The 16,747-nt window shown below is 46.1% G+C and overlaps 1 protein-coding gene across 2 annotated transcripts in view; it reads right to left on the bottom strand.

Moving 5' to 3' along the window:
• Nucleotides 1-16,747, bottom strand: part of SAMD11 (sterile alpha motif domain containing 11) — a 181,106-nt gene that overhangs the window by 91,562 nt on the left and 72,797 nt on the right. For both annotated transcript variants that reach the window (XM_075060202.1, XM_032779953.2), the window contains exon 4: nt 13,841-13,891. In XM_075060202.1, coding sequence (XP_074916303.1) covers nt 13,841-13,891 — 51 coding nt within the window. The remainder of the gene's footprint in view (nt 1-13,840; nt 13,892-16,747) is intronic.

Raw genomic sequence — 16,747 nt, forward strand, 5'->3', positions numbered from 1 at the left:
CGAGGAAGGACTGCTTTATTGGGCCCATGCCATCCTTGTCCTGCTCAGAGATGGAGCATTTTATCTTCAAGGGCTGTCAATTTCCATCCCTCTCCTAAACGCCACTTATATTACACACAGCAAAGACATTTTAAGAGAATCTGAAATGAGGGGTGGGAGGGAGATGACCCTGAGAGAGAATGACAGGAGCATCCACTAAACTCCCTACTCAGACCATCACCTCTGCACCCAAAGCCGGGCTCCCAACTGTAGGCCAGGCAAGCAGAGCCAGGTCCCTAGTAACCGTCTGAGACTTTCCTGTTCACTCCGCTTTCTTCCCCACTTTCCATCCTCACCAGACCAGGAAAAAAGGGCGTACGCTGAAGGGTGTGCATTTGCCAGAAGGCCATAAATCAGGTGCACTCTGCTCCTGAATCCCAGCCACCCTGGTGAGTCATGCCCTAAGAGAATGATCTGCATAGGAGCTTAGAGAGCAAAACCACCCCCTTCCGCCCTCCAGCTATGCTCCCCAGTTCATTGGAAGGCCGCCAACAAACTGTTTGCTTGTTTTAATACCAGTCACCACCTCATGCGTCAGAGACAGCACTGATGGATAGCTGGAGGTCAGGAGACATGGGTCCTATTCCCAGCTCTGCCACTGAAACTGTATGTGTGACCTTATGCATGTCACTGGTCCTTTCCGTGCCTCAGTTCCCACATCTGTAAAATGGGGATACCAATATTTACCTGCTGACTTAATTAACACTTTGGAGATTCTCAGGGGGATGACACTATAAAAATGCAAAGTGCTGCTAGTGCTAAACCTCCTAAGCTGCATTTTCAGGCTCCCTCTCCTGTTTCCTGAACTTGCCCCCCCTCTTACTCACTTCTCTATCTGCCGTGGAAACCCAAACCTAGAACTTTACCTGCAGGTGTACACCTGTGGCTTGCAATGAGTTCAGCAGCAGCATCACATGGGCACCCAAGGGCAGAATTGGCCTTAGATATTTACGGGCCCACTGAAGTCAATGGAAAGACTCTCACTGACCTCCATGGGCATTAGAGCAGGCCCTAAAGTGCTATATTTCTATGTTCCAAACAGAAAAGGAGGTGGAGCCGAGGAGGAGAGATGCCAAACTGGCAATGTCCAGGACACTGTCTCCCTTTGCTCTGCAGCCCTTCTAGGTTACTCTCTCTCACTGCTCTGGTCTTTGCAATTGCCTCTTTGCACTTCATCATTATTCCAGGACTCCCAGTCGCTCACTGTCATTGTCAGCCAGCTATTTATCACTACCATCCTCCTACCCACATCTGCCTCTCAGAGCTCTCAACCTTCTGAAGAGATGCTGTCCACGAGACATGTGCCAAGAACAAACAAGCACAGCAGTACCAGGTGACTGTGACACCCAGGCCCAACCCTGGGAGATGCAGCCCTAACTCTCCTGCAGACTTGAGCTGAAAAATTTATCCTCCAACGTCCCAAGCAAAACGCTCGTAAAATTTCATTAATGCTTGTGACAGTTCATAAAAATGATCAGTAGAGCTGGCAACTCCAAAATGAGGTGGAAATAAGTTTAAAGATGTTTTTATTGTAATTCTGCTTCATCTTCCAGGACTTCAAAATTCCATAAATAAAATACTATGTCTACAATGGACTATGGATGGGGGCAGAAGAAATTCAGATCTGAAGCATAGGGACCAGTGCATTGTCAGAGGAACCTTATTCTGAAGGGCAGTCTGGATGTGTGCCCACCTTGTTAGGATGCTCAAGAACCGTTCACCTTAGGGGATGTCTACACTAGGCATTTCCCCCCAGGATTTCCTATGTTGCTAACAGGGTAGATAGGGCTCCAGAGTTTTTAGACCTGTCAGAACAGTTCTAATGCAGCACAGAACTTCAAACACCAGCAGCTTGAATAGTTACATTTATACCGTTGCTATAGTGAGAAACTTAGGGCCAAAAAGCCTAGTGTAGACAAAGTTAGAGTGCGGGTGTAACCTCTGAGGAAGGGAGAACGTGAGTATGGGGCATATTAGGAATAAAATGGGAATCTAAATCCACCCCCAAAAATTCAAAACAAAACTAGCAGAATCTCCACTGCCCACCTCCATCCCCAGCTGGACACATTTCCCTTCCAAGTGAGACAGCTTGCTCCTATTTGTAAAAGTGTGAGGACCACAAAAACAAGATGCTAGGACCATATATAGATTACACAAGAGCATCCTTAGCCAGGCATGATCCTTGCAGGTTCCTCTTTGAGACACAGATCCTTGTACCATCCATTTATGGCACCTGCATTATTGTTGGTATGGGCAGCCTATCCCAGCAGGTAGCAGTATTCTGCACTGTCCTCTGTTGTGCTGTCCCGGGTGACTTTCCTACAAGGCCTGGATCCCAAAGACCTTGTGCTAATCTGCTCCTCTATGGGACTATAATCTACCGTGCTGGGGCAGAGGCATCCTTGGGGTTGTCAAGCTCCTAAAAACAATTGCTACCCGCACCCACCCACTCACCCACACACACACACTTGATAGGCAGCAATCCAACAAGGATCCGGTAGAGTTCGGAAGGACTCTCCCTGATGGTCCACCTTTGCCAGAGCTCACCCACCACAACAGCTACAACCTCCCATACATCTTCCCTCCAAACATCCATCAAGCCTTGTGTTATTGATCATTCCCTGACCACAGCCAACATAGCCACTAACACAAAAAAACAGAGGAGCTGAAGCCAGCCCTGGTGAGTAGTGCAGCCCCTCACTGGGGCCTCTGGTGATACTGCAACACAAACAGCATCACACTAACAGCCATCACTCAAACTCCCACCTTCTGAGCAGGATCCCGGGTGGCTTCTCAGAGAATAAACAGCCGGCCTCACCAGTCCGCCTTAGAAATTATGGGATGGCAGCAGCCATCTTAGGTCTGCAAGCTCCCTGTAGGAGCACAACTTGAGGGTGGCAGGCTTCATACTTTCTATAGGCCGAGCACATTGTGCACACCCAGGGTTTTCTGCACCCCTCCCTTCCCCCTAGGTGCCACCCCCCAATCCTCTGCTATTTCAGGGACTGCCACCTGCTCCCTCATGCCAGGGGCTCTGTGACCTGTATACATCCCCCACCGCCTACCACTGTCTCCTGTTCTCCCACCCAGCACAAGGGATCTGTGTGCACCCCATTCCCTCCTTTCTCCCCTACCCCCATGCAAGGTCTCTGTATGCACCCCCATTTCCCCCTGGCTCTCATGGCAGAGTGTCCCATTTCCCTCTCTCACACATACCAGGGACTGTGCATGCAACCCCATTACCTGTTCCCCCACCAGGTTCCTGCTTCCCCATCCCTATCTTCACTCTGGGACCCTGCTTTCCCTCACCAGTACTAGTCCTCACCCCCGCTCTCGATTCCTTGTGGGTCCTTTGCTTTGACCCCCACAAACACACTTCCCCCGGCTCCAGGTCCATGCTTTGTCTTCTCTCCTCCTCCATGTCCCCTCCCAACCACAAGACCCTGTTCCCCGCCTGCAAACTCTCCCTGCAAGGTTCTCTTATTTCTGTTAAAAGTCTGAGACACTTACAATCTCCCCAGACAGCATCAAGCTGCTGCCTCTGATATACAGAGGCAGCGGTAGGGGGCAGCATAAAGATTCCCCAGCCTGCAGCACCAGCCAGCCTGGAGGCCCCCATATTAACTCTAAACCAGGCTTTTCCGGAATTCCCACGTGCACCAAAATCAACAGGTTCATGCCCATTGAGGTGCAGAACATTCCTTGAAATTTTGGCATTGATCGGATGCAGCATTCCAAAGTTATCGCACTCCAGACAGACAGTCAGAGACACGCCGTTGTGTTGAGGGCCGGACCTCGCCTCACTCAGCCAATCAATAAAATACTTCACCGCTAAATCCTAAGCCCATTACATTGCTACTTTGAGTTGCAGAAACCCTAGAACAATACCCATCCAGGCGATTTGAAACGGGCACTGTTAAGGGATAGGGTTAGAAAATGAAAATCAGGAACTGAACATGAGACGCAGCATGAATCCTCCAAATATCAATTACTGAAGATAAGAAAGCCAGAAGCTCAAATTTGAATCCTTCCAAATTTCAGCAGGGGAAGTCAGGCTGAATCTCCTGATCCAAAAGCACTCCCTGAAGCTTTGGTCCCAGATTCGACCCACAACCAGAAGGGGCCAATTCTCTGTTCCCTATCTGTGTGCAGCTGAAGTCTCCTGAGAATGTGCTCCCAAAGTTTCAGCCAAGGTGATGCAAATCCCAGTAAGATCCCACAAGCTCTCAAGATGTCTTCACATCTACAGTTTCCCCAAGATTCCTCCCAACTCCGCTGCAGAGGGCCATTAGCTCCCCTTTTATGATATCCTGGGAATTACAGTAAGAGGGCAATGCACATGCTGTCGGGCATATAAGTGCACTATTCACAAACACACATTGTTTGTTCACCCAAAAACCCATGGAAACAAGGCCATGGATAACACAAGATCTACCCAAGTAACTGGGCTGTGCAAGACTTCTTGGTACTTCCAAATCCTGAACAAGGCACAGAAACAGCTTTAACAGCAAACAGCACATTGCAGCTCAGCAGCAGAGGTTCCTAAATAGACCAGGTGTAAGGCTCTCGCAGGTTGCAGCTGCAGATCAAAGTTCACCCATTGATATGGTCCCCAGTGAGCCTCACGCAAGACATCCCCCTGATAAAAGTAGCAAAGCAAAGCAAAGCAGCAGATGCATCTGACGAAGTGCGTATTTACCCACGAAAGCTCATGCTCCAAAACATCTGTTAGTCTATAAGGTGCCACGGAATTCTTTGCTGCTTTTACAGATCCAGACTAACATGGCTACCTCTCTGATACTTGATCCCCCTGACAGGGATTTTAGAAGCATTTCTGCTCATAACCTCTGGAATCATCTTTGGCCACTAAGGAGCACATATGCAGTATCCATGAATCAGTGAAGTGAGAAGTGGAAAAGACTACCTAGCAGATCATTCTAGCTCATCCCGGCAAGGAACCAGTGCAGAATTGTTCTTTACAGTATATTTTCTAGTACTCTTCCCAGACTATTTTTTCATGACTCAGACCTCCAGCCTTAGGATAATACTCCAGAACCTAACAGCTCTCACCATAAGGAGGTCAAACTCAAAAGGAGTCTCCCTCCCTGCACGGCCTTAAAGAAAATATTCCAGACAAGCTAGAGTGACTGTTCATTGTTTCCCACTATGGGTCTTTTCTGGGTTTCTGACCCACCAATGAAATGAAGTGACCCAAGGGCCAAAGGGACTCTAGCAGAGAACCAAAAGCCAGTCCCGTTTCCATCTGAAGTGCCTCGTGAAGCAGCTGAAGCAAACGCTGGGCTCATGACAAGTGCATAGCAGCTTCTCCCAGTGCATCCCAATGATGTCTACATTCTTGATCTTCACACACATGCTTCGTGGGTGGATAAATACAAACACAGCACAAGCTGCTCAGATTTATCTGCAACAACTGTAAGCCCCAGCAGTTCTGCCCCTTGGCCGAACCCTACGAACTGCTCTTCTCTCCAACTCAGAACATTCTTGTTAAAGCCTATAAGCTACTCGGATTTGGGTTCCTTTCTTTCTTTTTTTTCCTGTTAAACAAAAGAAAAGGTCCATTTACTACTCACTTGGCAACTACTGTCTGAAATCAAACAGGTATGTCATCGAACAAACTGTTTGCCCGTCTAGAAAGTCTCTTCCCTCCAGCATAAACCATATCCTGATCGCCAACAAGGGGTTTTGTGAGCCAGGAGTTTCCTTGTTTATTTTGGCTTTGCCATCAGGAAGCAGGTCCTGGTATGACACTATAGCAACTTGCAATAGTTACAGAGGTGAGGGCCCTTTATACTTCCTCCAAGAGGAGTATTACAGCACTCCCATGGGCTGAAGTGAGCCCCTATCACATTGCAATGGGAACTTCAACTACTCAAGGCACATTTTTTCTTTTATCCTCCACGCCTTGAGTTTGCATTGCTCTACTGTTTCACTGATACCCTGCATGTATGTGTCATGTCCCACCTTCACAGCCGCTTATAACTATCATGGGCTCCGTCACGCTGGTGTAAATCAGGAGTCACTCACAGGGGCTGGAGACAGGGAAGTCACAGAGCTATTGCCCCTCACTTTTGAGAACCTGAACTTGGCTGGGAGCATCAAGGTGGGGGGGACCAGGACCCCACCCCCTTGGCCCCTGACCAGAGCTAGGCAGAGTAACGGTGGAGCTCTTTCCCTGCTGGCAGGACAGAGGGGCAGCTAGGCCATATCAGAGTGAGCACTGCACTCTGGCGCATGGGGTTGCAACACCACTCAAGTTTGGCCTGTTTTGGTTGCTCACCCCACCCTTTTTCAGTCCTTCCACAGCCCATGGAGTCAAGGGACCCATTCCAGAGTCATGTCAGCATAACCAAGAGCAGAATTCAGCTGTAAAGGACAAATCTACCATGTGATCCTCGGGTGCTTTCCCCATCTCATGGCACCCCCTTCATGATGAACAAATCGGGCATACACATTTAACAGGGAGGGTGAGTAACCACAGGAGCAAAGTACTAAGTGCTGGATTCTCCATCTCTTGTCTCCTAATCCAAGGCTGAAAGCCTTTTCTGGAAGAGCTCCTTTATCCAAATGCAAGTCACGGGGCTCCCGTACAGGGGTAACTGGGTGACATTTAATGGCCAGTGATATGCTAAAGGTCAAACTAGATAATCTGCTCATCCCTTTTGGCCTTAAATTCGGAGTCTACAATGCAGCAGCAGGGCAGGACTGCAATCTAGCATTCCATGGTTACTGTCTCAGCACTCCATTTTAAAGCAAGAGCCGTGTGAATCCCACTGCTTGCACCCCCTGCCCCAGTCACCCTGAGCCATGCTGCTTGGGGGTAGCAGTTTGGCTCTGGGGACTTAAACATAGCCAGCATCTCTCCACTTCACACCACCCTGATCCCAACCATAAGGGCAAGATTTGACTCTTATTACTTAAGTAAGCCTCATCTTCAAGTCCACCTTCATGTAGTTAGTTAAACTCTGAACCAGCCCCATTTTACTGATGGGGAAATTGAGGCAGAGGGTAGGTGACTTGCTTGAGACCACAGAGGGAGTCCATGTGAGACCTGAGGTTAGACATTAGCAGATCCTGGCTCCCCTCCTTGTGCACACATCAACCTATTCCTAGGCACTCTTGCTACTTTGCCTAATTTGCCAGCGCTTGGCCTTTTCTGCTGCAACTGAATGGTCTAAATCCAATGACCACTGGATCAGTTAGCAGCAGATGCTGATGACTGGAAGACTTTAAAGGGTTGTATCCATCCTCCATCAGCTCAAAGCCCTCTGAATCCCTACCCTGGGTTTCCTAGATTAAAGCATAGCAGGTCACCAGGAAATACCAAACCTTCCTATATTAATGCTTTAAAGGGCAACATAGTGTTATACTTTGATGCCTGATAACATTACCTGCATCATACAATGATACTTTCTGCTGATTCAGCGGCATCTTTGAGATGCATGTAGCTGTCTGCTTTATGCTTTCTATTTTCCCCTCCCTTTCCCTCCTTCTTTTCCCCTTTACTACTTTTGTTTTCACTGTGCATCTTCCAGGGGAATAAGCAAAATCAGCTAGTTCTGTTTCTCTTCTCACATATTCTTCACTGTGCCCCAATTTAACAATTTCTTCAAATAGCCTTCTTTATTCTTCCATCAGCACAATTTTCTCTCTTTCTTTTTTAAATGTGGGTGACCCCATCTACACAGAGCAAACAAATGCATTCAACAGTCCAGGTTATGCACCGCTTAAGCTCAGTCCTTGCTGAACAGGATACAACAGCATTTGGCAGATTCATGTGAATGAGGCCAAAACTATGGTCCAGCCTGATTTAAACAAAAATACAAACAAACGAAGGTTCTGAGCTACTTCCACATGTGGTCTAAAGCACATTCTAATATGGCTTGGTCCAGTCCAGAATGGCTGATCAGACCCTACCACGTTTAATCGGTGGTTTTAAATACAGTTACTTGCTCTGGGTAGCAGGGGCCTTTGCTTTCCTTATAACACTTTGTGCCTCTTTCATATCTGATGCATCCAGAAGAAATTCTCACTGGGAAGGCCAGTTTGCTTGGTAAGTCCCATCACTCTGTTGGTCTGAGTGGATTTTCCATACATATGAATGCCTGAGATGCATGCCCCATTTGGCTAAAGCGAAGTGATTCATTCCTCTCTTCAGCCTCTTCATTCTTTCACCTCTTTCCCACAGCAGATCTTCAACGTGCCTTCAATACACTTTCTGCATTTTGTGCATGGTGTGGTCTGATGGCTTGAGCCCAGGATGAGCAGCAGAACTCCTGGGTTCCCTCAGACAAGTCACTTAACCTCCATTTTGTCTCAATCTCTCCGTACTTAAGAGTCCAACATATACCAACACCGTCCTCACAAAGCAGGCAGGCTTCATTGTGTGTAAAGTGTTCAGAGGTCCGGGGATGAGCGTCAAGTTTGTCTGATGGCTGTAACACTGAACAGCATTAAAGGAAGGTGTTCTCATTCCTGGCCTCTCTCTACCTTCTCACCCAGCTCCATCCACAACCACTCGCAACAACGTTTTTGCCCCATCAGGCACTGGAAGCTTAACCCAGAATTCCAATGGGCAGAGGAGACTGTGGGAACTGTGGGATAGCTACCAACAGTGCACCACTCCGTAAGTCGATGCTAGCCACGGTAGTGAGGACGTACTCTGCCAACTTAATGCACTTACTGGGGACATACACAATCGACTCCATAAAATCGACCTAATTTTTGTAGTGTAGACATACCCTGAGAAACAGAACAGCACCAAACAGGTGGGAAACACCCTCTACCCAGCACTTTCGCACACACAGCCCACTTTTTATGATGTGCTTCAGCATGAGGAGCCTAATCCGGACAAGAGTGCACATGGCTCCCTCTGAAATCAGGGGGAGGTGAGAGCACTCAGCTCCTTGTCTGAATTGCTTAGCTCCCGGCAAAGATGGGCCCCAAGAGCCTGCTTGTTACTGTGAAACCTGACAGACTTCTCTCAAAATAAAAAGAAAGTGCCTGGTTTGCTGAACAATTTTAAGGCGTTTTAGAAAAGCGTTCGCGAGAACACCACATCTGTGCAAGGGCACGTTACCGTACTGAGCCCATTGTTTTCAACAGAGACACTTGGGAACTTTCCTAAAACACCAGCCCCAGCCATCACATTAACTTCAAAGCATAAAAGAAAAAGGAGCACCTGGCAGGCCCTCGGAGAGATCTTAATCTCCCTTTTCAGGGCAGTTCCCAATGTTGATCTTCTGGTGCCTGTGTGCAGACCTGTATGTACCCAATTAAACCTCCTTTCATCAAGGGCAACACAGACAGCGACTGTAAGGTTACCAGACTCCAACAAATCCAGGCAACCTCTGACGACTTGGAAAGGAAGATCAAAGGCAACCTTTTGACAGAGGCAGGGCAAGTCAGGAGGCAACACCCTTTTGATTGAAAAGAGAGGGGGAGAGAACCACATGACAGTGCGGGCAGCATAAAGGTATCGCAGCAGGAGTCTGGGATGACCTGCATAACTCATGAGTAGTGAGTTATGTGTGTCACCTCGAACAAGGGTCAGTAAAGCCTTTATGCTGCCCCATCATGTAGTCCAGTGGCGCCATATATTTCACAGAGTTGTAAGGCAATTTAGGTCGCTTAAACAGATGCAAGTTTCTTTTCTGCTCTGGCAAATCAGGGGTGTTAAATATCTACGTGACCTAGATGACAGGCTCAAATTTACACCCACTGTCATCTACACCTAAACTGGAGGCCGAAGCTGAAAATTGGGGGCCTGATTTGCAGAGGTGCTGAGCACCCAGTCGGCAGGAGTCAGCAGACTGAGGGGGACAGGTCAAGGTGAGGGGGACAGTGACTTCAGCTGGAGTCTGAGAGAGCAACAGACGCCGGCGTCTCCCCTGCAGCTTCCTCCAATGGCAGAAAGCAGCAGGGTGTAGAGGGGAAAGCAGACAGGCATGAGGGTGAGCAGGGATTTGAGGGGCTGACAGGGGAGGAAGTGGGGACGTGGGGGGGGGGGAAGAGGGAAACAGTGACAGGGAACTGAGAGGGGCTGTGGCATGGGTGGTGAGGGGAAGAACCCTGTTCACTCCTACCTCAGCTTCTCTGTGCTTCAGCCCAGATCGAAGCCAAAATGGCAGTGCCATGGGAAACCTTTCAAAGTACCAATGCCCAAGCTAGTATGCTGCCAAGGAGCCTTTTGGAAGTCAGACCATTGACTCTCTAGAGCCAATAGAATGGTAGCATGCAAATTGGCTGTAGAGAAAGAGGGGTGATTGGCTGACTTACCTCTGATTTCACAATGGACACCTGACTGTTCACCTGGCCAGGTCTAGTCTATTATGGAGGCATCGGTCATGGTTCTACAGTTAAGGCTGAGTTCGGTCTGTACTTAAACCAGGGATTCTACCTCTTTATTATTCCCCCAAATTACAGCACTTATAGCTTGAGTACAGAATGGAATTTACAAATAAATATATGTTAATTAATTTGAATTAAAATAAATTTTAAATTGGCTCCTTGAAGAAATTTACTAGCTGTCAGCGTCAGGCCTGCTTTGACTCAGATTAGCTTAATAATTGAACAACAGACTACCCACATAGTTAAAACTCACTGAAATCTCATGCAGAGGCTACACTTCAAGAAAATCAGAATGTGATTTAGCTAAATTATTGACCGTTATATTTATTTGTTATATGGGGCCAGTCACCAGCTCAGGTCACTTAGCTGAGGCCGTTGTGTCATCAGAAGAATAGAACATTGCTTACATAAACAATTAAGCAATTACAGTGAACACCTAGTTGGAATCCAAAAGAATTCCCAACCAGATGTTAACCCAAATTCTGCCCCTTTTTACTAAGCATTGTCCCTTTAAATGTTTCTTACTAGTAAATGAGTGTTAAGAATCCACAAATCTCATGTTTCAGGGCATCAATTGGTTGCACAATTAGTTTGCTGCATTACAGGGAACTGGCTGCTTTTTGCTGGAACATTAGGACTGGCCACTTCTTGAGGTAACTGGACCAGATGTTTTATTTGATTTTTGCAAAACTTGTATCTTACCAGATAACTGTAAAGTCACAATGATAGTGGGCACGCAATGGACTGAGTTCTTGGATTACTGTGGAAAAGGACTGTCCAAATGTTGGAACTAAGTTGTCAGGAAAGAGCTACAGGAAGTAAACAGTTAAATGGGGGAAGACAGAAAAATCTGCTCACAGACAAAAATTAAACCATTATTTCAGCCTTGGCATTGCAGTTTCAAAAATATTTTAAAAAGGTGGGAATTTGAATTTTCAAAAGGTGTGTGCACCTTTAGTCACAGCTATATTAAACTCCAGACTGATTGTTCACATGGCTATTAGTTAAGGCTCGTATAAGCACTTTCATTATAAACCTCCGATCTTTTTAGGGGCTTATAACTGGGCCATAAAATTTCACTCCAGGCTGAAATCTATCATGCAAAGGTCTACCGGGCAGGAATCCATTCATTTGAATTTTCAAGTCCCATAACCTTAAAGCAACAACATAGGGACCTTATCCTGAAAGTTGTCTGGACATGGAACTCCTAATAGTGTCGATGTTCTGACTGAGGTGAGCTTGTAAGACTGGGTCTTAGAATCTCCTGATTTGGGCTGTGGTTTTGTACTCAACATTTTAAGAATGAAATTTTCCCATGCTTGGGCTGAATGCTGCACTGATTTAAACCCCAATTAAGGCCACCGCTTTCAATGGCTCCTAATGGGGTGTGAATCAGCACAAATTTTACACCTCACTCCACAGTGCCTTCAATGCTCCAAATGAGGAAGCCCAGGCCTCCATTCAGCCAAGAACTTAAGCACATGCTTAAATGCTTGGTTGAATAGGGATGGACTTGTGTGTGTACCTAAATGCTTTGCTGAATCAAATCAGGGACCAACAAAATAAATAAAAATAAAAAAACAACAGAGATCTCACTCCATGGTTTATAATTTAGATAAGAACCTTCACACAAATACCTCAAATAAAACAGCCCAAACTGTCTGATTTAAAGTTCAAGAGTTTTGGGAGGGGGGGCAGAGGGTGTCAAAAATACAATCTTTATCCTAAGGTCCTCTTGCCTCCCTGCCACTCCACACAAGATTTTATGGGGGGCTCACAGCCAGGAAGCAGAAGTTGTCTGAGTTGTGTTTGAAGGGCAGGTGATAGAGTTGGAAGTCATTTCTAATACACTCGCCTGCTGCCACTGATATTTACTTTTCATGAAGCATTCTGAGGCTTATAAAGAGAGAACAACCCAGATCAGCTATAATATTGAAATTTACATTTTTTCTAAAGCTGCTACCTTATGTTCTCTTGAGTAAGTACTACACCAGGATGCAGCGAGACAGTTATACAGTGCTAGTCGAAAACTCATCAGATAAATTATTCAATTAAATGCCCTTGTTTGTCCTTAGATTCTGAGCTCCGGAAATCATGGGCCCTTCTTGAAAAGCACCTAGCACATAGTGGACATTATTGCAACTAAAATAATGATAATATTTTCCCATCGTTCACTCAGTTCTAGAACTGAACAGGAATTCTGCACAAAGCATCAGAAACTGTTGCTGGGTTGTTAATTGAAAGCTAATTAATTTGCATGCTATAAAATTTGAGATCCTCTAGGCTAGATTTTGATCTCAGCCTCAACAGTGTAAATCCGGAGTAACTCCATCAATTTCAATCAATTATCCAGGGCAACCAGGATCAGAATCCGGCCAACTCTGTTTGGGCCCAGCAACATCCTGCTGTAGAAGAGACATTTCCTTCAGGTTTCCCATGCCAAGAAGTTTCATGGGAACCACCTGTTCTTTATTAGCCATGTGTAATGATTTATCTCTCCTCCAGAAAACAAACATCATATGCCTGGTTCAAGTACTTCACTGACAAATAGTGAGTTTCATATAAAACAGAAGTTAGAACATGCATTCGTCTCTTCTCTATAAAGGCAAATACTGCGGCTAGACTTTTACAAGGGCTGGATAATTTCATGAGCAGCAATAACACTTGCAGTTATAGTGTACATATGAACATAAAGGATAGTCAAATCTCATGCTTCAGGGCATCAACTGATCACTGTAAGGGACAGGAAGGAATTTTTCCCATTTGTGAAAAGCATTGTAATAACAGGCTATTGACATTGTGCAGATTTTGACCTTTTTCAGGTATTGATCACTGCAAGATACCAAAACTTAAAAGATGAATGATCCAAACTGGAATGGCAATTCCTACATTCTCTCTCAGTTACGGCTTTTCTCTTATTTTATTCTTTTTTGAAAATACTTGTCTTTTAACGTGATTTTAAATGTCTAAATTCCCCGAATGTAGACATTTAAAATTAAAGGTAATTGTAAGAGCCATCAAGTCACTCTCGCAGCTTTAGCCTTTGATCCCACTCCCTTAAAACGCACACTTAGCATTATGCAGCTGAATAGCCCAAAGGTTCCAATGGAGCTACCCAAGTCCAGAACTGCTTGCAGGATCAGGGTCTTAATGATATTGCACGGACATCTACACACCCACCACTCACTGACTAGCGTCAGTTAGGGGCACATTGATTTTTCATGCTTTGAAAAAGTAGAGCTGAAAAAAAACCATCTTTAGACAACAGTAAGTGCATCCTTTTATAGGACTGACTGATTTTTCTTCTCGAAGGAGGACAGACAGACAGAAAACATGCAGGAATGGTATTTCATTTCTAACTGCATCCATAGGCCAGTAATGTGTATCATAAACTCTTAGCCTACCATACAAAGAGGGTGCCCCAAAATGGTACCTGCAAGAGGTCTCTCGGAAGGAGATGTTTAAATCCCAGTGGGTGTGTATCCTGTTAAACAAACAAAAAAAGAGGTAAGTGACACTCGCCGAACATGACACCTCCTAGAGCTCAGAGACACACTTGGTCACATCACCAGCCATCCACGTCTAGCATGCTCCCCTGACTTTATCCCACTTACCGCCACTATCCCCAAATGCATGCTGCTGCGATGAGCCACACTGCGTGCACACACCGGCCCTGGTGGGAGCCCACTGCAGGTTTTGCTGTGCGGTCAATTAGAGCCCTGTGGGTGATCTGTGCAGTGATGAGAAAACTCATCTCTCCTGCACACAGCCACACTGACAGGCCAAGGGGGGTGGCAAGACATTGTCTCGGCTAATAGGGCAAGCTCACAGGAAGCTGAACAGCACTGACATTGCATTAAGAAAACCCTGTATCAAGCCCCCTCCCCGCTTCCCTGTCCTAGCTGTAAATAAATTATTAGCTATTTCCCACCTCAGAAATTAATTTTACATATTCTGTCACTCTGCCTGGTGACGAGCTGGAGCAGTGGATTCCAGATGAACAACATCTTAAATTTAGACCATGACAGGCAGCTGAGATTTTCTTCCACTGCTGTCCTCAGGCTGGGGCAGAGGCCGTCCTCAGAGTGGGCAGTGTCCACTCTGATCTGAATCAGCTATGTTAGGATCTTTTCCCTGCATCACCAGGGGTACCCTGTAAGTATCACTTTTGCCTGGCAGCTTACAGAGGATGGCAGCTTCCACTGTTTCATCGGGCCAATAGGATGAAAAATAATTCCCAGTCACTGGAGGCCCAAGGTTTCCAGGAAGTTACAGGGGGCATCTGTCTGCAGGCAAAACACCTCACCACCACATCTGCCTGTGAAAAACCAGCCTCTGTAGACACAGGTTGCTGAGAGTGCTAAGCAAATCCGTCTGCAAAAAACGAACCTGGTGAGAGCCTAATGTACATTCGTCTAACGACGGACATCGTCTCTCCCTCTCCCATTCCATCTGGCCTTGATTCAGCAAAGCACTTAAGCAATGTACTTGAAGTCCTTCCAGTTACACCAATGGCCTAATCCAAAGCCCACTGGACTCGACGGGAGTGTGCTGACTTGACGGGTTTTGAATCAGGCCAGAAAGTGCATAAGCGTGAGCAGTGAAGTCAGCGGGACTTAAGCCCAGGGTTAAGTGCTCTGTTGAATAAGGATGGATTCAAGTTTGCACTTAAACTGGGTTGGGATGGATTTACGTGCTTTGCAGGAGTAGGGGTATCTGCTTTAATTCCAGCTCTAAGAAACAGGTGAAAGCAACACTGAATGCTCTTTGAAGTAATCACATATCCAAGGTATAGGACTACTGGGGTCCTTGTTCCTAATGAGAGACTATAACTTGCATGTGCTTCCCACACGCCTGGCTCAGGAAAGGGAATCTGGTTCCTTGTCAGTTGGGGGTGAGGAGGTTGTTTGGTCTTTAGGTTGGTCCATGTTGTTCCATCCATCAAATCATGCTCAGAAGTGTATTTATTAATTCCATGTCCAATTTCTTGTCTCTGCCTCCCATTCAACACCTTAGGAAACCTGCTCCAGATTTCCATTTTCCTGGCCTCACAACTGCAGACAAAAAGATTATAGGAGCACCGGAGATGCTAAGATTACAGCAATAAAAGCTGTAGCTTTGACTTCATAAAACACCAGTGGCATGGAATGGGTAGCTGTTTAGCAGGGACAGAAGCAGAAGACCTCAATGGGTCTGATGCAATTATTATGGCCTTAGTGAAATTATAAGGGTAGGGAGGGAATCCCATTCACCCTGTCTGTCACCTTCGGGCATGGAGGTTTCGCATAAGCTGGTTTTTTCTGGGTTGAGCATCTCGGGATCTCTCATTCCAGATTTAGATTTCAATGTACTAAACAAGACAGCCTGCAAAAATGAGCAACTTCTAACAAAGCTCTGATCTGGGTTGGGAAAAGCCTGGGCAACTTGCATTCATTTTGCCCTGTCAAACAGCATAGAATCATCTAAGCTTGAAGTAACCCCATTGATTCTAAAGCAGTTACCCCTGATCTGCACTGATAGGAGAGCAAACTCAAGCACTGGATTTTCAAGCTTGGGTAGAGATTTCTATTATTATTTAGTGATGCAGCATCAGATCTCCCAGCTCAGAACTTGTCACACATGCTGACTCTTGCCCTTTACACCCCTCACATCTGTCACAGGCCTGCTGCCTGCCTTTCATCCTGTGCATCTGTTGGAAGTGGACTCTCATCCTCCTCCATCTAGTTGGTTATACTCTCTCTTCTTGTTGCTATTCAAGGCAAACACAAATGTGGCCGTATAGTTTATATAGCAGAGAGAGGGCTGAAAAGCAAGAGACAGCTTGAGAGAGAAAGAAAGAAAAGGATTTGTCTGATTGCGAATTCCATTATCAACCTCAAACTCAGGTGAAGTTTGCAAACTTTTCAGCAAACATAAGCCAAAGTCAGGGCTTTGGGTGAAATTCCTGCAAAACTGGGTTTTGCTCAAAATGAGGCATAACATGGAGGTGCTAGTGGAGTTTTACTTTCCATTTTGGGGTTTGTTTGTATCCAAGGGTCAAAGCAAAACCCCAAGGAGCGAAAGCCCACGTGAATCAAATAGCAAAGAAAGGCATGGCCTGTCTCCAGCAGAACGCAACTGGTTAGTTCCACACAGCTCTGAGAGCCAGATTCACAGAGTCCAAGGCCAGATAGGATCATTGCGATCACCTGATCTAACCTCCTGCATAGCACAGGCCAGAGAACTTTCCCCAAACGATTCCTATGTTTCAGAAAAACATCCAAACTTAATTTAAAAATAGTCAGTGATGGAGAATCCACCATGACCCTTGGTACATTGTTCCAATGGCTAATTACTTTCA

The sequence above is a fragment of the Chelonoidis abingdonii genome, chromosome 23 (genome assembly GCF_003597395.2).
Source record: "Chelonoidis abingdonii isolate Lonesome George chromosome 23, CheloAbing_2.0, whole genome shotgun sequence".
In the NCBI taxonomy this organism is placed as follows: domain Eukaryota; kingdom Metazoa; phylum Chordata; order Testudines; family Testudinidae; genus Chelonoidis; species Chelonoidis abingdonii.